The 25195-nt window shown below is 34.0% G+C and overlaps 1 protein-coding gene across 1 annotated transcript in view; it reads right to left on the bottom strand.

Annotated features, from left to right (window-relative positions):
• Positions 1-25195, bottom strand: part of ZNF638 (zinc finger protein 638) — a 68648-nt gene that overhangs the window by 21784 nt on the left and 21669 nt on the right. Inside the window, exons 8-19 of the mRNA XM_037048126.1 lie at positions 15672-15727; positions 15415-15467; positions 11800-11850; positions 10192-10263; positions 9225-9311; positions 8890-8958; positions 8486-8526; positions 7009-7140; positions 4655-4783; positions 3343-3384; positions 1956-2090; positions 466-591 (exon numbers count right to left, since the gene is read on the bottom strand). Coding sequence (XP_036904021.1) covers positions 466-591; positions 1956-2090; positions 3343-3384; positions 4655-4783; positions 7009-7140; positions 8486-8526; positions 8890-8958; positions 9225-9311; positions 10192-10263; positions 11800-11850; positions 15415-15467; positions 15672-15727 — 993 coding nt within the window. The remainder of the gene's footprint in view (positions 1-465; positions 592-1955; positions 2091-3342; positions 3385-4654; positions 4784-7008; positions 7141-8485; positions 8527-8889; positions 8959-9224; positions 9312-10191; positions 10264-11799; positions 11851-15414; positions 15468-15671; positions 15728-25195) is intronic.

The following is a 25195-nucleotide window of genomic DNA, read 5'->3' on the forward strand; positions in this document are numbered from 1 at the left end:
TTCCCACATGTATTATTAGTGTATAACCCCAAAATCTGTAAAATCTTATTTCTTATACAAGAAGAGTTTATAATAAATATAATTTAAACAAATAAAAATAAAGAATAAACAAACATTACCAGGACAGAGCCGAAATGAATTCCAAGTAGTCTCTGCATTTGGAGATAACCATATTATACATTGGAATCACCTCATACACATGTCCAAAATAAGGTTTATGCTACATTTTTCAAAATCACCTCAATTTAGTCTCAAATTCATGCTGTTCCATAAAATACAAAGGTTGGAACAGTGATTAAAAACCAAATTTTTAAATGAAGGAATTTAAACTCTGAGTCAGTTTGATTACTGCACAAAAATAATTTTTGAAATTACCTTCAGTGTGTATCATCTAACTTTGAAAGACTGACCTTTATGCTTACTTCATTTTCTAATAGCACAAAAATTGATACAAAGAAATCTTACCTCCAATGAGTCTACCTTTGGAGATAATGTGCAGGTCAATACATGGTCACCAATGTTCTGTGGATTTTGTTTTAGAAAGCTGTACATTGACTGAGCAGATTCAGGACTATCCAATTGAAGAATTGCCTTTGGAGAAGATAAAAAAAAGTATGAATAGCTCCTAAAAAATTAGAAATAGAATTCTATGATCCAGCAATTCCACTACTTTATACCTAAAAGGATTGAAAGCAGAGAATTGCACACATATTTGTATATCCACGTTCATATCAGCATTATTCACAAAAGCCAAAAGTTAACAGTTAACTCAAGTGTCCATCTACAGAGAGTGGTATATGCATACAATGGAATATTATTCAGCCTTAAAAAGGAAATTCTGATATATGCTACAACACATGGTAGAAGACAATTGCTAAGTGAAATAAGCCAGTCACAAAAGAACAAATAAATACTGCATGATTCCACTTATAGGAAGTACCAAGAGGAGTCAAATTCCTAGAGAAAGAAAGTAGAATAGCAGAATGGTGGTTGCCAGGGCCTAGGAAGAGGGAGAATGGGGAGTTACTGTTTAATGGACGAAGTTTTTCAGTTTTGGAAGATGTAGAAAGTTCTGAAGATAGAGAGTGGTAATGACTGCAAAACAATGTGAGTATACAATGCCACTGAACTGACACTTAAATGTAGATAAATGGTAAATTTTGTTATATATATTTTACAATAAAAACTGTCATCTCCCTTCCAACCTATACCACTATTTCCAAAGTACCAAACATGTTCTATGCATCAGTTAGAAGCATGGCAAAGAAATTAATAATTAGTTGTTGGTCAGTTAGGTACTTTTTATAAAAGTAAGTATTTCCAACATTCATACCAAATCCTACCTTTCTAGGTAATATAAGGTTGATCAAAATCTACTTTTAATGGATATATATAAAATTAAGTATTAAACAGAGAGGACATAGCCAATGTAAAGAAGTTAATAATCTTTCCTCTTTTAAGGAAAGAAGCCAAAACATAGAATTAAGGAATGATCACTTTATACTTCTTTCCATATACCTAACAAAAAGATCTAACTCCCTATGTGTTTTATGGTTGGAAGGGACTTTAGAAAATAAGTGGTAGTATCTTTTCATATTACAAATGAAGACTAAAAGTATAAACCAACTTGGCCAAGGTACAAATGTAGTTAAAGCCAGATAAACTCACATTACAACTTACTCCACAAGATAATGCTCTTTGTAATATATTGCTTTTCTCTTTTGTGCAAGTTTTATTTTCCCCTGAAACTAGAAGTTCTCAGGAGAAAGATCATCTCTTCCTTGTCATAGCCCAAAGAAAATACACTGGTCTATCATAAGTCTGCTAAGAGGCTGAATAATGCTTACAGATGCTTTAGTTCAGAAGCTAAACTAAAAGCTGCAGACCATAAGAATATAGGGTCCATTTTTATATTCTCTATGAACATAGAGCTAAAATAGGAGGGACCTTGTTACCTTGTTTTTATTACTCAAGTATAGATGGTGATCCACTTTCCCAAACTGAAGTCCAATACAAAGTACACACTGAAGTCCATCTTCTGGTAAGTTATCGAGATGTATAAATCGACTGTGTATTTTATCTGTATTTGCCTGGAGTTTTTTTTTTTTTTCCAGAGACAGCATAGGAAAAACACACACACAGCTTAAGTATCAAATGTACAACATAGAATAATAGTAATTTAATTTTGGGGGGGTCAAGCAATGTCTTCTCCCAAGACTAAAAAAAAATGACTATATGGGTGAAGGTAACAAAGTCATAGTTTTAGATTTGAGTTATCAATGAATCAATACATTAAACAGGAAGTGTAATTATCAACATAATATTTTCCCCAAACATTCTCAGACAGGTACTAACCTATTTGGCCCTTAATATGGCTCCAGTATCTGTAAAATAATTCTTATCAGGAATTACCATCACCCTTGATTTCTTTTTTTACCAAGAAAAGACCATCTGACATCTCCATCACCTCAGTATTTTAAAATCAGTACTAAGATTTCCTTTAATTTCTAGTAGGTGAACACATAAACAACCAATGTTCCAGTGAAAGGACAGCAAACTCACAGTTATTAACAACCACACCTAAAACAAAAGCAAACCAAAAGGACAGCTAGATCAGGAGCGGAACCATAGAAATGAAGAACACATGGAGGGTTAGAAACAGGGGGGTGGGAGGGGGAGAAGGGGGGAGAAGGCACAGGAAATAGCATAGATGGTAGGTAGAAGATAGATAGGGGGGAGGGCAAGAATAGTAACAGAAATACAGAATCTAAAGAACTTGAAACACGTGGTCATAAACTAAAGGGGGGGGAATGGTAGGGGAGGGGGTGTGCAGGGGGGAGGGGAATAAGGGGGGAGTAGAACAACTGTAATGGTATAATCAATAAAATATATTTTAAAAAAAGAATCTGCAAAACTAACAAAACTGTAGCAGCCTTGGCCCTAGATTGTGTTTGCCTTAGCAGATGTGTTTATGCAGATGAATATAAAGTTATTTTTCTTTTGGTTTATTATTTTTCCCCTCCCTTCTCCTCCCCCACCCCAAAACTACTTCTTCAGCACTGACCCATGTGGCTCAGTGGGTTGGGCATCGTCCCACAAAGCAAAAGGTCGCCGGTTCAATTTCCGGTCAGGGCACATGCTTGCGATCTGTCCTGGTTGGGGTGCATATGAGAGGCAACCAACCAACGTTTCTCTCGCCCTCTCTTTCTCCCTCCCTTCCCCTCTCTCTAAAAATAAATAAAATCTTTTTAGAAACTAAAGAACAAAACAAAACAAAAAAACAAAGAACCAATGTTCCTATTATTTAAACAAGTGTAGAAAAGCACTTAACGCAAAACTCACCTCTGGATCATTTTCTTTAATCAAGGCTATAAATACAGCTTCCTAGAAAACCAAAACGTAACAAGGTTGAAGGTGTCAGCTCTTCTTCATTCATATATTTAACTAGTCACGTTTTATAATAAAATAATTTTTATGAATAATCAGTAAGCACTGTTTCATAAAATGAAGAGTCGGCAAAAGTTCTGTTCCTTCCACAATCTATCTTTCTTCCTAAACAAGTTGTAAATTACACAAGTTCCACCCTATCCATATGCTGTAACTCACTCTACTCCCCTAAATACATTCAAGATTAATATGGTGGTAAAATTTAGGGGAGAGCACTCAAATTCACACACAGTAAGAGATTTAATTTAGCAGACAGTAAGAAAATTCAAATTATAAAACAAAAAGTTAACTAAGCAAAGTAGGGAATGAGGAAGAACAAAGATAGAGGCTAGTAAAAAACAGCAAATGGTACAAGTATATAGCATTTTGGTGCTGTTGAATTGTAGAGGCCAAAAGTGGCATGAAACAAGAATGTCAAAGCTAATGGAAGGCTTACATGTACAAGAAAGGAACTTTATCTTATGAGCCTACAATTCTTAAACCTTTTTTCTCTTCAATACTACTGACATGAATAAAACAATCTCAGCAATTGCATCACACTGATTCTCAACAGAAGGCTTTAGAGATTCTAATATCCGCTTCATGCTTTTTAGCAGTTAGTATGTCATACAAAAACAATGAAGTGTTTCTGAATCAGTTAAATTTAAACAGGTTTGAATTTTATGTCAGCCTCTTGACTTTGTGGAAAAAGATATTCAGGGAGACAAAAATGGTGGCAGAGGATACAAAGAACTACTTTAATAGGAGGTTTTAAGAGATGAAATAAGGGTGAATGGGGAACACATTTCAGAAATATTTAGGATTTAAAAGAAAAGTTCCAGTGGCAAACTGGGAGAAATGAGAAAAAAGATTGAAAGTAACTAAAACAGTGGGATGGCAGACCATGGAAGGACAGAAAGAAGCTTTCTCAGTGTCTGAGAAAAAAATATTAAAAAGGAAAAAAAAACCCAACAGACTAAATCTAATTAAAAATTAATTAACCCTGGCTGGTGTAGCTCAGTGGATTGAGCGTGGGCCTGCGAACCAGGGGATCGCGGTTCGATTCCCAGTCAGGGCACATGCTGGGTTGCAGGCCAGTTCCCGGCAGGGGATGCACCAGAGGCAACCATACATTGATGTTTCTCTCTCTCTCTCTCCTTCCTTTCCCCTCTAAAAATAAATAAATAAAATCTTTTTAAAAATTAATTGAAACGATGGTATTATTTACCTCATCTTTTACACTTATGCTTTCAGGAGCCATACTTATTGAGAGTTGATTTCCATCCACTGATATTGGGAAGCAGGTATAAAATTTTATCATAGAATCGGCAGATTTCCTATTTATTTCTAAAATTGCCTTTTAAAACAGAAATTACAAAAATGAGAAGTTTTTAACTTTTTTCCTTGAAAAAATGTAATACTTAGGAATCAAAGAAAGTGAATAACAGTAAATATTTTTAAGATAAAATATGTATTCCTCAAAAACACAAGGCCAATAAACTCAGAGTATTACAACCATAAGCAAAATTAATGATGAATGAACTCATAGGCAACACTAAATAAGAGAGGACATTTTAGTAAATGACATTAAGAAAAATCTTACTTACCACTGTATCCTTAGTACCTACAGCAGTGTCTGGCACTTAGCAGACATTTAATTAAAATCTGTTAATACATTTAATGATCAATAAAATATAAAAAATATGAGAAATGACAGAACCAAAGAAATGTATAGTGATTGCCAAGTTATTTGTAGTTTTGTTTGTTTTCAGAGGTATAAAACTACAGCTTCATTCATTTTGGATTTAATTTTCATAGCTTGGGTAAGCAAAGATGTCAGTTAACGAGGTAAAAAATCTTCTATATATAGTATTTGTTTGTAGTTGTAACTTTTAAAAAACAAATTGTGTTTATGCTATTTGCCTGTTTATCAAAATTTTAAATACAAGGTCCAGAAGTAGTAATGCCTGCTTGAGTGTGGTTATTAGCAGGGCAATAATATGAATGTAATAATTTACAGTTTTATTTGAACATTTCACCTAAAAGGTCATATGGTGTGCTTGAGTATGATATTGTTGTTATAGATTATATGCTTATGATTTTGTAATAAAAAGGCATTATTTGCAGATCCCGTATTTTATAGCATAAAGTAGACATGAATCCTTTCCCATTTTACATGAATGTTTATTTCCATTTGGCTTTTATTATGTTAATTTTACAAATATTTAAGTGTTTATATAATTGTCTCTAATACTTTCCCAAATATCTAGGAAAGTATTAAATGTCCAAAGAGTTAAAAATCTTGCTCAGCCCTGGCTGGCGTAGCTCAATGGATTGAGTGTGAGCCTGCAAACCAGAGGGTCGCAGTTCAACTCCCAGTCAGGGCACATGCCTGGGTTGCAGGCCAGTTCCCAGCAAGGGACTCATGAGAGGCAACCATACATTGATATTTCTCTCCTTTTCTCCTTCCTTTCCCCTCTAAAGATAAATAAATAAAATCTTTAAAAAATCCTGCTCAATTCTAATCAAAACTGAACTTACTATAATCCAGACTTTATCTATTTTTATCTTGTACTTAATAACCTATCTACTTATATATATATTTTGGCATATGACATAAAGAAAGTATGACTCTGAATTACTTGCTCCCAGATTCCACAATTTTCTCCAATTTCAATGTATTGTCACAGAAAAAATTTTTAATTAAAAAATGCATTCCTTTTTATTCTTATCTCTAAATAGTGCAAATAACCTTTTTAAACAGCTTTACTGAAATATAATATACATATCTAAAGTTCACCTGTTTAAGTGTACAATTCAATGGTTTTTAGTATATTTACAAGGTTGTGCAACCATACAAATAATCTACTTTTAATATGAAGTGGCATATAACTCATTTGTACTAACCCCTCCTGTGTTCTCAAGCACACTGGCTCAGGTTCCCATCAAACATATATCCTCCACTATTCTCAAAGATCGTTAATGATCATCAACTCTTTTCTATTGTAGAAACACCACTCTAATGGTGTCATTTCCACTACTTAAACACTCCTGAAGTCTATCTTACCTTCTATAAAATATTTCATTAGTTTATTATTAACAATGTTTTTATGTTAAAATTACAAAAACAGTGCATACTTATCAAAGAACACCTAAAATATACAAATAAACCTAGGTTGTTCTAAGTACTGATAACATCATTATTCCGAGTAATCATACTCCCATTTGAGTATCACTGGTAAAATAGCAGAGATACTAGTAAAAAAAAGTGCTCTACAAGATTTTATGAAATCATTTAAAAACCTGTATTAACCTAAAAAATGTAAAAATTTCTATTAAACTAAAAATTTGAGCAAACACATTACCATTTGACACATTAGTAAACAAGCCATTCCTTCCCATTATTAAAACTTTGTCTCATCAGAATAATTCAAAATAGGATATATCTGTTTTATATTTTTAAAATTCCTTAGCTTAAAACAGCTGAATTATTTTGAGGTACTGATTTTAAACCTTTATTTTGTGAACTTAATATTATTCAAAGTGTACTTGCAGGCAAGAAAAGCTATTATCAACTCTTACCTTTTTATGAGATGATAAAATCAGAATATCCTTCGTATCACCAAATGGTTTTACTAGGTTATAAACTTCTTCTATAGAATATCCTTTATTTGGCAAATTAGAAATAAGTACCACACACATTTCCTCTGTTTCCTTCAAAACAAATTGAAGAATTAACATTACAATTTCTTTAACTGCTTTTATATTTACCCAAGCTTGCACTGCAGACCATGTTATGTTAATATTTAAAGTGCATTTAATACCAAGATTGATCAATCCGGAATGCTAGTCTGAACCTCAAACTAAAAACAAGACAAAACACAAATGTCCTCTCTTCAAGTACATGGAGGAATTTCAGCCATACCGACTGCCATAAAGTCAAGGCCTTTAATTCTTTTTTGTTCAATGATTTAAAAACACAAGTTTGCCCATCTCTGACTACAGCTTCTTACTTTCAGTTACTCTTGCCATTTCTGTGTGTCTTGATGCTAACATCCACAAGCTCCAAATCAGTAATATCCTTTATCTTACTGAATAAAATAACCACTTTTAGATAATATAAAAAAAACTTACCTAGTCTCTTAATATCCTTACTTTGTAACCCAACCCCCACGACCAAGTAAATACTTTCTTTTCTACATTCTCTTTTCTCAGATCTACTCTGTTCTTCAAGATGACTTGTCAATTCCATTTTTTTCCTTAAGTGGATATTGGGGCTATCCCCAAAGGTATACAATAGTCATTTTAGCAACTTTTGACTTTTCTTCCGGAAAAACAAAAGGTAGGAAGTTGCAATTGTCATAAACCAACTGAGAATGATTTTAACCAGTACATCAACTAGGTTCATAAATGGTTCCTTCTCAAGTGCTTTAAGGGAATTTAAAACACTCTATTAGTACTTCAAAATATTCTTCCTAAAACAAAATAGGAAGACATATTATTTACTACTTAAATGGATCTACCAGTCAAAAGTAAAATTATGCTTAGCACTTAAAATCTTAACCAATAAAACCTAAATTAATGAGATTTTAATACATTTACAATGACAGATGTAACCACAGGAAAACCGTAAGTTGAGCTTTATGCTCTTCAAATAAAACTGCAAACCTTACTTGCTTCTCTAAAAACACAAAGAACTGATATTCTAAATACTAACACATCTCCCATTTGCCTCTAGGGATTTCACAAAATTCAACTGGTTCTATTTTGATCTAAAATTCAATTGGTTCTACTCAAAAAATGATTTTGGCCTAATGTTTTGTTCTCAGTGAATAGTAATCTTCATAATCATGTACATTTACTGATATTCTGTTCCTAAGTTTTCCACTTACTCTGCAGCTCAAGGTTTCTGAGCTCAAACCATATTTTGAAAGTCAAAAATAATAGGGATTTTTTCACCATGCCAAATCCTGTACACTTTTTAAGTGGGTTTATAGTAAAAACAAGTTGCATCAAATTCCCCAAGCTTTAAAGAAATAAGAAAAATATAAAAACTGACCTTATTAATGGTTTCATTTTCTGTGGACACCAAAGCAGCTTCTGAAGGTACAAAATAGGAATTTATACAGATATATTTATTTATCAAGATCTCACAATATATTAATATAGTAACCACATGAAAATGTACACAACTGACAAAAGAGTAGAGAATTTAAGTAAGAAAGAGCCACAGAAGTGACAGTGGCTTTTAAATATTTAGTTTTACTTGAAGAACAAAATTTCAGAATAATCAAGAGACAGGGTAAAGATCTGAATCATAAGAGTCTTAATTTCACCTAGGTATGACCCTGGTATTTAAAAATATACATATATACATATACACATTACACACAAAATTAATACTTTTATTTTATTTTTCTATCTTTGACACAAGAGAATGAAATATAATTTCTCTTGGCCTACCTGAAATAGCTTCTTTAGCATTGTTTTCAGTGGCTTTGACTTCCATACTGGTCTTTATTTCAGAGTTTTCTGCATGAAATAGTCTGCTTTAGTAGTCTAAAAAACTGCATTAATTTAATTAAACTAACAAATCTAAACAGAAACTTAGGCTCATTTATTTTGTTACTTCGACTCTTCTTAGGATAATCTGATTTAAATCAAAGTAATACAAGTTTCTCTTTGAAAATAATACAATCTCTTTGAAGATATTTAAGCAATAATTTCAAAATATCCTTGAATGTACACCAAGAGGATCTTAAGGGAAAACACATTAAATGACAGCATTTCAAGGTTACCTGGTACAGTCACAGGTTTAATGGCATCTTTGTTTTTGACACTGCCAGGTTTTTTGACTTCTAGAGACTTCTTTCCACTGGATTTTGCTATTGAAAGCACAATTGCACCATTATTCTAAGGGTTTGTTTGGTCATTTATTATGTTCCATATTAATATATTAGTAAATGAGTAGTTCAAATTTATTATAGAAAAAAGCCGTTCTTTTAAACAAATTTAAACTGAGATATATTTTTATTGATGGCCATGAATGAGCCACAAATTTAACCCTTATGACTGAGCATATTATAATCACACACACAAACAAAAACCATATTTTATAATTGCTACAAAGGTTCTTTAAAATTACGTTACTCTATTATAAAAGTACTAATAGTAATCCTAAACAGACCATGTTAGTTTAAGCATGTAACATTTGTTTAAAACCATGTTCCAGTTCTTTATATATAAAAAATATACTCATAACATGGAAAGAAAAATCTTTACAGTAACAAACATCAGAACTGTACAGCTAGGGAAGGTATATGAAATGACAGCTCTAAAAAATGAGGAAAACAAAGATTAAACAACTTATGGAGGCACAGCTAAGTATAATTATACAGGGTGGAGCAAAGTAAGTTTATAGTTGTTCATATGGAAAATAATAATAAATAGTAATACAAGAATAAACTATGTTTCTCATGCTTACGACAGTAAATCTATTTTTGCCCCACCCTGTATACCTGTGAAAAATGTTTCAACACAAAAATATGTTTACGATGGTAGATAATGTCAAAGATCAAAGTATCAAAAATTTAACGTACTATGTATTTTTAGGTTTTAAATATCAAAGTACCTATTAAACTTTTCAAGATGTTATTAGGTAGTACAAATTATATAAATTTAAAACTTGTTTGTGATTACATTTTATATTCTTTAAGGCAGATTAAGAAAATACTTAATAAAACCTCTTCTTCCCGAAGGGCTTACCTGTTTTCATTGATGCTTTACTACCTTTAGCAGCTACTGTTACCACAGATTTTACAGAGCCCACTGATTTCCCTAAATCACAAAAGTTGTAGTCAAAATTGGTTTATTTAGTTAGTATCAATGATCCCCAAAGAACCTCACAAAAAAATAATACAAAAGCTATAGGCTATGTTTTATTTAAAACATGAAATGCTATCATCTTTGGTGCACAGGCCATTTTTAAAATGTAGCAATGATGCTAATGTTTTCAGGAAGAAAACAATCACTGAGGTAAGAATTCATCTTTCAATTTGGATACATAAAAGTAGCATTCAGGCAAGTTAAATTTCTGAAGGTATGGATCAACTTGAAGCAAAATTAGTAATGGTAAGAATATAAAAATAGTTCTATGTAGCTTTTAATGGTTCCAAAAGCAATTACATTTAGGGCCTCTTGGCCCGTGCTTCCTTGGCTCCGAGTTAACTGAAAAGCATTAAAGAACACCTGCATCATGGTCAGGCCACATGAAGATTACTAGACTCGTTCCTAGTGGGCTCTCTATGAACAGGACTACTTTTATTGCTGTGACCTTTCCTTATATATATGTATCTGTTACTGTTGCTTATTTTTCCAAGATGATATTTTTAAGACTGTGATCATCAAAGTGTCAATAAAAAGGTTTTTTGTCACACTGCAGTAACGTAAGCCCTAATGAGCCCTTAAATTATTTCATTCACTTATCTGTTATTACCACAAATACCTAAAATTAATTCCAGCAGTTGAAAGGTCAGCCAGTGGCTTTAGCACCCATTTACCCAAATCTCCACCAATAACTCATGTAAATGTATCATAAAAGTAATATCAACCTGTTTGCTAAATAAACGCATCTTCAAAATAAGCTTTCTAGCCATCCCTGGCCCCCTCAGATACCATAAGAATGTTCTGCCTCTGCCACATGTGATATCTGCCGGTTTTCAAGGCTGCTTCTTTCTCTTTCTACCATTATAGGGAAGAATTTAACACACTGTGTTAAGAATTTAACACAATAGTAATCCTAAACAGATGTTAGTTTAAACATGCAACATTTATTTAAAACAGTGTTCCAGTTCTTTATATATAAAAAATATACTCATAACATGGAAAGAAAAATCTTTAGAGAAAAATCTCTATTTAATTAACTGGCATTTAACAGAAATGGAAGGAAAAATAGGAAGATAATGCTAAGGAAAGAGAAAAAATTAAAATTACTTTAATATCCAGAATGACCCTTAAAAACTACAAGGAGAACACAATTTCCAGTAAATTTGTCTGCATTATTTTATAAAAGAAAGTAAATAGAAATAAAAGAGAAAGAGGGAAATATCTCTGATAACCATCATGAAAACCATTGCCCAGTCAAATTAACTTATTTGGACAATTACTGCAAGAACATGTACACAATTACTGCAAGAACATGTACACAGTATTATCTGTTGAATCTCCTTCCTCAAAATTTCTAGATGACTACAAATTTCAAAGATCAGTATACATTCAGCATCTGTTATATCAAATTAAATCCAAGACTACTGCTATATACTTAAAGAATTTCAAGTTAACTAATACATCTAGAATCCTAATAAAAAACCATACCTGAAGATTTATTCACTTTGGCTACAGATGTCTTGGCTTGTCCAGTTTTGGCTACAACAATAAGAAAAATATTATCAACAACAAATTACAAAAAACATCATTCAGACTTACAAAAGGAGCTAACCTAACAATGATGGGGGGGGCGGGGAACACTGTAAGAAACATCCCTGTACTCATCTTTGTATACTCACGGAACTATAACTATAGATAAATTCTTAGATACAAACTTGTTGACACAATAGCATCAATTTAAATTTTAATAATTAACATTAAATTGTCCTCCAGAAAGACTGTACCAATTAATACTCCCATTAATAGTACATAAGGATAGGGCTTCCCTATTTCTACACAAATACAGTATGTAAGTTATTAATCATTCCAATCTGAGACAGAAACTGTTATGACAATTTCTGTTAACTTAATTTTGAGTAAGCTTATGTCAATGTTCATGTGTAATTCATCTCTCTCAGATTTGCAGCCAATTTATCTTTTGAGTTGTTGGAAGTTTTTCTTATTATTTATTAGAATTCTCTGTATTAGGAAAATTAGTTTGTATCACACAAATAACAATTTCTTTTAAAAAATTATATAAAATACTTATAAAAAATACTTTTATGCAGTCAGATGTCTTCCTGAAAAGGAAAGACTTTCTCCTCTGAAATTTCAAACAGAATAAAACCCACATTTTTCTTTTCAATACTTTAGCAGTTTATGTATAACATTTAATCTTTAATCCACCTGGAATTTATTTTGACATTTTAAGTTATCTACTTTTATAAAGAGGATAGTTAATTTCATGAACAACTGATCTTTTTCTCACTAATTTGGAACATTTTCATAATGATTTACTAATAGTTCACACTTGGAGAATAGTTCTTTTTTCCTACTGGTCTTCTGTTTATCCATTCAACTTTATGAAACTATTCTGAATCTTTAATTTTATAATGTATTTTAACATGTTAGTGCTAGTCCATCCTAATTACTCTTCCTTTGCAGAATCTTCCTGCATATTCTATTTCTGTATTTTTATGTATAAAATAAGAGCTTATAATTAGCTTCCATGTTTTTAAAAATCTTACTGGTATTTTACTAGGTTCATAATATTTATGTTTTAATATATGAAACAGGCAGATTTTAATAGTGAGGCTTTCTACCCAAAAATAAATTGTTTTCTCATTTAATTTTATGCCTCTTAGTAGTAAAGCTTTCTTTTCATAGCTTTTATCTTTTTTATTATTGTAAATGAAATATTTAAATTACACATAAGCAGGTATTCTTATCATATAATAAAGCAACTGAAACTTTCTATTAATTTAGAGAATTAAGATGGCTGACTGGCTAATTATATTTAACAATATTTTAATATTCTTTTGCATTTTCCATACATGAGTTTTCCACCATACATACATACATTATTTGCAAATACTAATGTTGTATCCTACTTTCCAATTTTTATGCCTCTTGACATGGTACACTGGCTAGCGGCTATCACATTTAGAATATTTATGAAAACTCACAAAAGTGATGAGTATTCCTTGCTTTGTTGCCAACCTTAATGAGAACGCTTCCACTGTTTCATTATTATGCATATGCTGGCTTCTGACTTGCTATGTGTATGTTTCTATGTATATGAATAAAAGTATAGATACACAAACACACTATCATATTAAGAAGATGCTGTCTAAGAATTTTTTTAATGCTAGGAATAAATGTTAAACTATCTTTTACAGCATTTATCTTTCTTTAATACAGTAAACTGAATGGACATATCACCTAATTTTTAAACACCCTTATAATTCTGATATGATCCCCTCTTAGGAACAGTATATTAATCCTTTAATGTACTCCCAGTCATAACACGCTAATATTTTACTTAAATGTTATCATCAATATATTAATAAGTGAGCCCAGGCTGGTGTGGCTCAGTGGACTGAATGCCAGCCTGAGAACTAAAGGGTCACCAGTTGGACTCCCAGTTAGGGCACAAGCCTGGCTTGCAGGCCAGGTCCCCTTTGTGGGGCATGAAAGAGGCAACCACACATTGATGTTTCTCTCCCTCTTTCCCCCTACCTTCCCCTCTCTCTAAAAATAAATTTTAAAAATCTGTAGTATAATATCACAAACCAGAAACTGGTATTAACACAATCTACCATTATTCAGATTTCCCCAGTTTTATATGCATTAATTAATGTGTACTTAGTTTTATGAAATGTTATCCTATATGTCTAGAGTACTGTGACCAGCAGTCAAGATAGAACATTTCCATCACAAGGATCTTTCCTATTAACTATTTTACATCAATAGCCACCTCCCTCCCTCCCCTCCAACCTTTGACAACTACTAATCTGCTCTCTATCTCTAAAATCTTATCATTTCAAGAATGCTATATAAATGGAAGGTTACAATATTAATGGGACTAAATGAAAAAACTTCCCAGTGTGCCCTGGCTGGTATACCTCAGAGGATAGAGCAATGGTCTGAAACAAATGGTTGCCAGTTTGGTTCCCAGTCTGGTCACAAGCCTGGGTTGCAGGCCAGGTCCCCAGTAGGGACGCATGAAAGGCAACTACACATTGATGTTTCTCCCTCTCTTTCTCCTTCTCTTCCTATATCTCTAAAAATAAAAATTTATCTTAAAAAAAAAACTTCTAGTATAAATTGTCAAAGGCCCTCTATAAAGTGATTTCTCAATTCTGTTACCTAACTGAAGTATCTTCTGTCCCTATATATTTATTTGTTTACACGTTCACATTTAAAACTTCAGTCAAAATTTACTGCCCTCCTGAAGCCATCCACAGTCACCTTCACTAACTGCCAATAACTTCAGTATACTAAACATTATGAAAAATTATATCCTATGAAATCTAATTTTCCAGTCACCTGAATATTAGTTTTAGTAGCAAAAACCCTTAATCTATTCTGAATCAAGACACAGAACACACTATACAAATGCCTTTCCAAAAGAGTACATAAAACACAATTTAACATTCTGAATATATTTTATGTCTACTTCATTTTAGCTTTTCAGTCTTGACCTATACAACCAAGCTGTTTATTCCCACTAGACTCATACTTTGGCAATCACTTTGTCTACTATGTTTCCAATCCTAAAATGAGTAAAATGTAACTTAGTTTATTAAAATTATACAAACAATTCATTTAGTCATGCCTGAGTGCTTTCCTGTGTGTAAAGAAACAACTTTTGGCATGAGTCCAACAGTATTTCTGTTTAGTCTTCTTTTATTTATCTCAGCTCTTTCAAAAACAAAGGGGAAGAGAAAAGCAATCCTAACATATTTTATGTTTTGTCTTGAGGGTTTATTGGGAGGGAATGAAGGGAGGCATTGCAAAACTAATGGAAACAGCTATGAACTGTAGAACTATGACAGGTATTCCAGAAGAGGTTTCATAACTACACACTAATCAAAACTGAAATTACTATAATCCAGACTTCATCTATTTTTACCTTGTACTTAATAATCTATCTACTTAGTAAATAACTTGATACAGGGGCCAGTTTGGGTCCCTACTACTAAAGCACAACAAATAAAGTTTCCTAGCATCATCTTGCAATAAGTTTCTATATTTGGAGGGGTGTCAAAAGCAACAACTTACTGGCAGATGCTGAAGTCACAGTTTCAACAGCTTTGGAGGCATCTGTATCTTTTCTTTTTAAAAGAAGAAAAATTTAGTTAATTTTAAGTTCTAAACCTTCTAAAGATGCAAAGCTTAAATCTAAAAGTTTAAAATATTTGAACAGTGTACCATTTGAGCTGGACTCACTGATAGACATTAAAAATGCAGTTGTAAAAACAAAATTTTTATTTCACATGCACATTCATTCTCATATATGAAATCATGGAATCACTTACTTTAAAGTAGATGCAGATATCTTCTTTGAATCTGCCTTTTTCTTCACTTCTTTGTTCTATGAAAACAAATATTTTGAAGAAAAATTTAGCTTCTTCCCCAGTTATAAAAAGCTTTAGAAAATACAGAAGAGCATAACACCAAAAAAAAAAAAAAAAGAATCTTGCTACCCTAAAGAATGCCTATTACCCTTTTCTATTTGGACATAAAAATATTTTCTTCAGGTGACTTCCGGCAAGATGGAGGCACAGGTGGAAACACTGTGCCTTCACGACAACCAAGTTTAAAGACAACAAAGTTTTAGTAAACAAAAATGCAGCCAAAACACAGAACATTGAACTATACAGAAGTCCAACAACAACGAACCATTTAGCCAGACCGGTAAGAGGGGTGGAGCCAGCAGCAGAGCAAGGTGGGCAGGAAAGATCCCCCTACATAGGCATGCAGGCAGCCGTGGGTGGATCCCAGGTGTGGAGTAGCAACAGGAGGACCCAGTGACGGTGCAAGGCGGCGGGGCTGACCGCAACCACACATTCAAGCGCAGATAAACCAGCAAAGGAGCGAGCAGTGAGACAGACCTTGCAGGCACCAGCGGCAGGAAGCAGCAGAGAGGACGGCCATTGCCCCTCTTGGACCACACCCCCACCTACAGCATCACAACCCAGTGACTGAGTTGCCCCACCCTGGTGAACACCTAGGGCTCCGCTCCTCATACATAACAGGCGCTAACAGACCAAAACATGGCTCAAGAACTCAAAGCCCAGGAGCCAATGACCAAGAAATAGCCAACCTATCAGACGCACAGTTCAAAACACTGGTGATCAGGATGCTCACAGAACTGGTTGATTATAGTCACAAATTAGAGGAACAAATGAAGGCTAAACTAATAGAAATGAAGGGAAATGCACAGGAAACCAATAGTGATGGAAAGGAAACTGGGACTCAAATCGATGGAGTGGACCAGAAGGAAGAAAGAAATGACCAAACAGAAAAATATGAAGAATAATTCAAAAAAATGAGGAGAGGCTTAGGAACCTCCAGGACATCTTGAAACATTCCAACATCCGAATTATAGGGGTACCAGTAGGGAAAAAGGAACAGCCACGAGTGGAAAACTTATTTGAACAAATAATACAGGAGAACTTCCCCAGTCTGGCAAAGGAAATAGACTTCCAGGAAATCCAGGCAGCTCAGAGAGTCCCAAAGAAGCTGGAACCAAGAAGGAACACACCAAGTCACATCATAATTACATTAGCCAAGATGAAAATGAAGGAGAGACTCCTAGAAGCAGCAAGAGATAAGGGACAGTCACCCACAAAGGAGTTCCCATCAGACTGTCAGTGGATTTCTCAAAAGAGACCTTACAGGCAAGAAGGGGCTGGAAAGAAGTATTCCAAGTCATGAAATCCAAAGACCTACAGCTAAGATTGCTTTATCCAGCAAAACTTTCATTTAGAATGGAAGGACAGATAAAGTGCTTCTCAGATAAGGTGAAATTCAAGGAGTTCATCATCACCAAGCCCTTATTATATGAAATGTTAAAGGGACTTATATAAGAAAAAGAAGATAAAAAATATGAACAGTGAAAAGACAGCAAACTCACAGTTATTAACAACCACACCTAAAACAAAAGCAAAATAAGAGGACAGTTAGATCAGGAGTAGAACCATAGAAATGAAGACCACATGGAGGGTTAGCAACAGGGGAGTGGGAGGAGGAGAAGGGGGAAGAAGGTACAGAATATAAGTAGCATAGATGGTAGGTAGAAAACAGATAGGGGGGAGGGCAAGAATAGTATGGGAAACATAGAATCTAAAGAACTTGAGACAGGTGGTCATAAACTAAAGGGCGGGAATGGTGGGGTAGTGGATGTGCAGGGTGGAGGGGAATGAAGGGGGGAATAGAACAACTGTAATGGCATAATCAATAAAATATATTTAAAAAATTAAAATCAAAAAAAAAATTTTCTTCAATCTGTGATCACACATGGCATTAATTTTATAGTCTACCTTTTACCACTTATCTACATTTTCTTAACATTATCTTTTAGAAATATTATTTCAAATAGCACTATGACTCTAGGATGAGATCAGGCACATTCAGAGTGGGATGGCTGTAGACGCTAGCATTATGACATTTCAGATGTCTCACTGCTATCATGCCAATCCAATCTACCCATCTTTTGCTTTGATTACTACAGTAACCTTGTAATAGTATCTCTGCTTCTGTCCTTGCCGTTTTACTTGCCTCCACTTTATTCTCAGTATAAATCTTGCCAGCCTAAGACTCAAGACCTTTCATCACTCTCAGAGAAAGTCAATACTTACAATGGCCTGTAAGAGTTCACACCACACATTCCATCCACCCTCTAGCCCAAATCACCATACACCTCTTCCTATATTTATTTACTTCCAACCCCAATGTCCTTTATTCTCTTCAAACAAGCTACATATGTGTGGACCTCAAAAGTCTTTTGCAGTTACTTTTCTTTCTGTCTGAAATGCTCTGAACCCACAGAATGGCTTGTTCACTCACCTCCTTCAGGTGTTTGCTCTTCCATAACTGCCTTATTGAAAACTGCACAGCGCCTCATTCCCCAATAAGAGCACTTCTATTTCCTTTTTCTGTTATTTTTCTCCACAGCACTTGCTAACACACATAATATGTATATACTTTTAATTTCCTTGCGGTCTTTCTTTCCCTACCCCTTGAAAGTGAAACTCAGTGACAACAAGGACTTTGTTTTACTATCTCCAGTGCCTAAAATTACGCCTGGCAAATAATGGACATTCAGTAAATATATGTCAAATTCATCTGAACTTCATAGTAACTGTCATTATTTTCTATTTTGGGCCATCCTTGCTATTTCCTTTTGCACTATATAGGACTTTATGCCAAATTACCTCCCTCACACCCCAATGAGTTAGAAAATATTCATCCTCCTACCTCTTTCTTTATTCTACTAATGGCTATTTTCAATTTAAAAATATTGATAATATTTATTTCCTCTGTATAAATATAAAAATTCAGTCCTTACCCCTTGGCTACATACCAATTACTGAAAATATATTTGAGACAAGTTATTTTTTTGTAATTTTTAGTAAATACTTTTTGCAATTTATTTTACAAAAATATAATTATTTAGATTTTACTGTTTAATTTCATTGCTCACTACCAATAATTTTACATAATTTCCCTATTTCCTATGTTCCTCATTTTCACAGTAAAATTTTAGGAAACATATGTAATGTACTTTATGACCCCTTGCATGTCTTAGGATAGTGTCCTAGCATGCAATTTTAGTACTTGACTTGATATAGCTATACTTACCTGCAATGAATCAATCTTCTTCCCACTCAACCTTGAAAATGTGTTGCTCTGCTACCTAGAGCTAGACTATTAGTTTTTACAGTTACACTGTTTCTCCTGGGACCACTGTAGGTTGCCCCTCCATAACTACGCAATTTAAAATCTTCACCAGTGTTCAAGTCATGTCCTCCTTCTCTAATTCCAGTTAAATGCACTTTGGATCTCCTAGATGTATCCACTACATCTTTCTTCTTCTTCATTTTAGGATCTTTAACTTTCTACCATATTTTGCTGTGTATAATGTGCACTTTTTCACCCAAATTTTTGAGGGAAAAATAAGGATGGTCATTATACACGGGTAGTGCTTGAAATACCTTGTATCTTTTCTTGTGTTCTGTAATTTGTTACATAAAATTTATTGTACAATAATGTTCCAAAACAAATGCTAAAATTCTTTTATGATACAAAACACAAGTGCCAAATAAATAAATAAATAAATAATAAAATAAAAAAAATTAAAAGGAAAGATTATTTCCCCCGAAGGTTTGGGCCAAAAATGTGGGTGTGCCGTATACACAGGAGCACATTACACAAGGCAAAATATGGTAAACAGACTAACCTCCAAGAAGGAAGGAAGCACACCTGTTTCATTCACCACTGCATCATCTGCAGACACCACAATGCCTGACACTTAACAGATGTTTAAAAAGTTTTTGAATGCAAATGAAATTAAACTCTCATCTGAATTCTGATTGTATCTTTTTGGTTTTATCTCCTTGTTACTCATTATATTTTCCATAATGCTCAAACCAGTGTGTACTGCTTTCCAGCACTATTTTTCATTTCCATGAAATCTTGGATCTTAGTTGACTGCTTGTTCTAAGTTTGATATAATGTCCCCATGAATCTTGCTGAATACACTAAGTTGAAATATTAAACACCAGTCCAAAAGAACCTGTGCACCCCAATGTTCATAGCAGCACAATTTACAATAGCTAAGAGCTGGAAGCAAACTAGGTGCCCGTCAGTAAATGAATGGATCAAAAAATTATGGTACATATACACAATGGAATTCTATGCAGCAGAAAGGAGCTCCTACCCCTTTGCAACAGCATGGATGGACTAGAAAGCATTATGCTGACTGAAATAAGCCAGGTGTTGAAAGACAAATACCATATGATCTCACCTTTAACAGGAAGCTAAACAACAAAACAAACAAGCAAGCAAAATATAAACAAAGACACTGAAATAGAGAAGGGGGGGGCACACACAGCAACCAGAGGGAAGAAGGGAGGGAATTTCAGGGAGAAAAGGGGAAGGATTTATAGGAACTAGTATAAAGGACACATGGACAACAACTAGGGGGGGTGGAAATGGGAGAGAGTTGGGGAGCACAGGGGGGAAGGGCTGGGATGGGAGTAAAAAAACAGAAAACTATACTTGAACGATAATTAAATTTAAAAAACTAAAAAAAAATCTTGGTTTTTTTTTGTGTTTTTTTTGCAGAGGACTGAGCTGCTGCACTATTTCACAGCTGACATGGTCCTGAAAAACTTTATCATTCTTTTTTCTAGATCCAGGGCCTCTGCTTCTTTAAGAAAAATTTTGTTAAGTATGGCCATGTATCCATTTCTCTGGGAAAAAAAGAATGCTTGCTTTCATCACATTATTGGTAGTAGCTCAAAAAAAAAAAAAGTTGAGAATCATTGTTAAGAACTGATGTCTAGCCCTGACTGGGGTGGCTCAGTAGGTTGGCCATCACCCCATGAACTGCAAACCGAAAGGTTGCCAGTTTGATTCCTGGTCAAGGCACGTGCCTGGGTTGCAGGTCAGGTCCCTGACTGGGGGGGAAGGGGGGTGCGCACAACCAATCAGCATTTCTCCTCTCCCTCTCTTTCTCCCTCCCTTCCCCTCTCAAAAAATAAATAAAATCTAAAAACAACACAAAACAAAGCAAAACAAAAAACTGATGTCTAGGCTAGCTTATAATTAAAGAGCAAGGTAACTGCCTTCCTGTCAGAGTGTATAGACCATACTTTTATCCTCTGAGTTTAAATACAGGTATGCAGGAAATGTTTACCTTTTTCTGTAACATTTCTTTACTGAATCCAAGAAGCAGCAAAATGGAGAGAATGTGTGAATCACTGCCAGAGTCAAACACAGCCTTAGCATGAAACATCAAATGTAGGCAGAAAAGTTTTTTCTTGATTTTGACTACTTATGTCAAAATCATGATCTGGACCAAGAAAGCTATAGAACTGCCCCTTTTTCCTAGTGTGAGCTTCCAGCCTCTTTCGGACTTGCTGTGGCAGGAAAACTTGATGTTGTCCCTCATGGTAACAGGCTATAAAGATTGTCTCCATATACTTCTAACCCGAAGAATAACCAGAGTTGAACTGGAGATCCCCCTTCAGTCAATCCCTAAGCCTGATGCTCTGTCACAACAAAGAATCTTAAACTAGTCTTCTAAAGCTCCTTCAAATCAACACCATCCAAATCATATCTAGTTGAAGAACATCAATGTTTTTGAAAGGCGAATAGTATGTTCTCTAGTCTCCAAAGCTGACAGTTTCCACTATGCATTTTTATGACTATCAAGACAGTAAATATGGTAGGGCTCTTAGACTTACATTACTACTTTACCAACCTCATCAAAAGGTCACCCCAAAACATAATTTTAATCTATATGAAACACTCTAATACCCTAAATGTATCCTTAGTCACCTATTTTCCCAGAACAAATTTTTCACAATTAATGAAGACTGACCTTTTTACTCAGTTCTCCAAATTTAATGATCAACCAGATCTTGCTCAAGAGTCACTGGGGCCCTGGCTGGCGTAGCTCAGTGGATTAAGTGTGGGCCTGTGAACCACACGATCACGGTTCAATTCCCAGTCAGGGCACATGCCTGGGTTGCAGACCAGTTCCCGGCAGGGGACTCACAAGAGGCAACCATACATTGATAGTTCTCTCCTTCTCTCCTTCCCTTCCTCTCTAAAGATAAATAAATAAAATCTTTAAAAAAAAAGAGTCATTGGTATAATCTGTTCTTCCTTTCTATTCTCAAGGTTACTAATCTACTAAAAACTGTTCTATTATCACAATAGACTAAAGACTATACTCATGATCTAGACTTGAGTGATCTTTTCTCTTCTTCCCTTTAATCAATCAGCTAAGCTTTCTTTGCCTTTGGAGTTATTGCCCCACTAATTCTTTGTTCCAGATGAATTTTTCTATTCCATCCATTTCATTGGCATACTCTTACTCAAATAATATTTAAATGTCTATAGGATAAAGTTTAAGTTCTTAAACTATGCATCCAATTCAATTCTTGCTCCCCCTTAACCTCCTTTGCAACTACAGGAGGCTATGTATCACAGTTCTCGTAAGTCAAATGTGGGTTTAAGTGGCTAATTCTTCCCAGAAAAGGAAAAAAAATCAAACTCCATTTAGCTCTTGATTTTTATTCCTTCCTTTCTTCTTAGAAGATAGAACTGATGCCAAAAGGCAGAGCAACCGTCTTACAAGTGAGGATAAAAAGTACATGCCAAAGATGATGGAACACATACACATAAACAAAAATGCAGGGTTCCTAAAGACATGGAGCTGTGGTACAAGACATAAACAACCTATCTGTAGATTTCCTGTTATGGGTAAAAAACAAAAACAAAACAAAAAAATCCCTCTGATCTGCTCAACTCTGGTTGATAAAAAAAGAAATTCCAAATGACAAAATCGTAAATGACTACGATTACTATAGAATTCATTATTCAAATCAAGATAATGGAACTAAATAACTGGTAAGTAGCAGATGTAAACTAGGATGATGGATTAATCTATTAAAAACGAGAAATAAGAATCCTTTCTCTAATACCAACTTAAATATTTATGATACATACAAGTGAATATAAATATGAAATAAACTCAACATCCCCTCCAAAAAGTATAAGAATGTTATAGGAAAAAAGTAGAATACCACTAAATAAAATCTAAGAAATAAAAAGATAGTCATGTTTTTGGACAGAAAGACAGTATGATAAAAACATCAATACAAATTCAATAAATATCAATTAAACTCCCAGTAAAATTTTTCAGAGAACTTAGGCTAACTCTAAAACAAGTATGTAGCAGGAAGGGTCAGGATTAAAAATAAATAAATAAATTTAAGAAAGAAGAAAAAGAATTCCACTGAAAAAGACAAATATTATAAATTTTATAGTTATAGCAACTGAAATCACACAGCACTGGCACAAAACTAAACACTGATGTAATAGAACAGTCCTGAGTATATAGGGCAACTTTTAGACATGAAGACAGCTTTCAAATAGACAAACAAACAAAAAAACAACAACAAAAAATTAGGCATAAGTGATGTTGGGCTATTTGGCTACACATTTTAGAAACAATATCGATTCCAATCACACATTATACCATATATTATAGATTTAAGAAGTAATAAAAGCATGTCTTTTTGGTACAAAGATCTTCCAAAACAAAACAAAGGGAAAAAAGCTGTAAGAGAAAAAAACCAATAAACTTGACTATGTGGCAATTAAAAGCTTTATACATGTATCCAATACAACCAACAAACTAGAAGAAAATTCTTCTACAATGAAATACAAAATATGTATCTAGAATAATGAACACCTTCAGATGAAATTTTAAAAAAAGACAACAATAGGAAAATGGAAAAAATATATACAACTCACTAAAACAGTAACAGAAATAGCTAATAATTAAAAGATGTTGAAGTTCAATACAAATCGGGAAAATCCAAGGTTGGATACCATTTTTTACATACTGTATTTTAAAATCAAAAACATTAAAATACTAGCCCTGGCTGGTGTAGCTCAGTGGATTGAGCACAGGCCTGCGAACCAGAGTATCGGGGTTTGATTCCCAGTCAGAGCACATGCCTGGGTTGCAGGCCAGTTCCTAGCAGGGGGCTCACGAGAGGCAACCATACATTGATATTTCTCTCCCTCTCTCCTTCTTTTCCCCTCTAAAGATAAATAAATAAAATCTTTAAACAAAAACATTAAGATACTACTGATAATATAGAAACACCAGTATGTTCACAGATCACCACTGTAAATTATTATAGCTAGTTAATGGGCAATCTGGTATTACCTCTCACTGTATATTCTATAATCCAGGAAATTCCACTATAGATAAGGCCCAAAAGAATACATACTTCACAATTGTATTTATATAAAGTTCAAAACAGGCACACTCAACTATGGTATAAGAAATCAAGTGAGAGGCTACTTCTTGGCAGAAAGAAGGGCTCTAAGGATTTGGAAGAAGTATGCAAGGGGCTTCTAGAATGTTTTAACCTACGCAGAGGTTTCTTTCATAGGCATTTCTTAATTTTGTCAAGTATTTTCTCCCAGTCTAATGTCTGCCATTTAATACTGTGTATGAGCTACACAGTCATGCACTGCTTAATGACCAAAGACAAACCACATATATTACAGGGGTACCGTAAGAACCCCCAGAGAAATTCACAAGAGAATGGTTTAGCAAAAGCTTCTGTAGATTTTCCGACAAGCTCTTTAAAAAGGTTTAGAAAGATGGATCCTAACAATGAAAGGTTTTCATTAATAGAGAGGAATGTTCATGGTACATTATCTGCCTACAGGAAAATCTATGATGAAAAAAAGAAACAACCAAGCAAACCACCATGGACATATTTCTTAAAAGAGGGACACTTCCTTAAGAAGAGTGCCAGGAAGGTCCTTCTGTAGGTTATCCAGAAGAAGCTAAGTATTTATTACAAAACATTCAATGTTCTAAAACATTTTAAAGTTTATAAAGTAAAAATGTTACAGTAAGCTAAAGCTGATTTATTATAGAAGAAAAATATTTTCATAAATTTAGTGTAGCTTGAGTATACAGTATTTATAGTGTACAGTAGTGTACGGTTAATGTCCTAAGCCTTCACATTCACTCACCCTGAGCAATTTCCAGTCCTAGAAGCTTCAGTTTACATCAAGTGCCCTATACAGATGCACCATTTTCTATCTTTCACACTGTATTTTTACTATGCCTTTTCTATGTTTAGATATGTTTAAATACACAAATACTTACCATTGTGTTATAATTGCTGGCAGTACTCAATACAGTAACATGCTGTACAGATTTATAGCCCAGAAGTACTAGGCTATTATCATAAAGCTTAGGTGTGTAGCAGGCTGTGCCATTTTGTGTAAGTGT

This window comes from Sturnira hondurensis, unplaced genomic scaffold (genome assembly GCF_014824575.4).
Source record: "Sturnira hondurensis isolate 20B ecotype Veracruz unplaced genomic scaffold, ASM1482457v3 Scaffold0006413, whole genome shotgun sequence".
Taxonomy (NCBI): Eukaryota; Metazoa; Chordata; class Mammalia; order Chiroptera; family Phyllostomidae; genus Sturnira; species Sturnira hondurensis.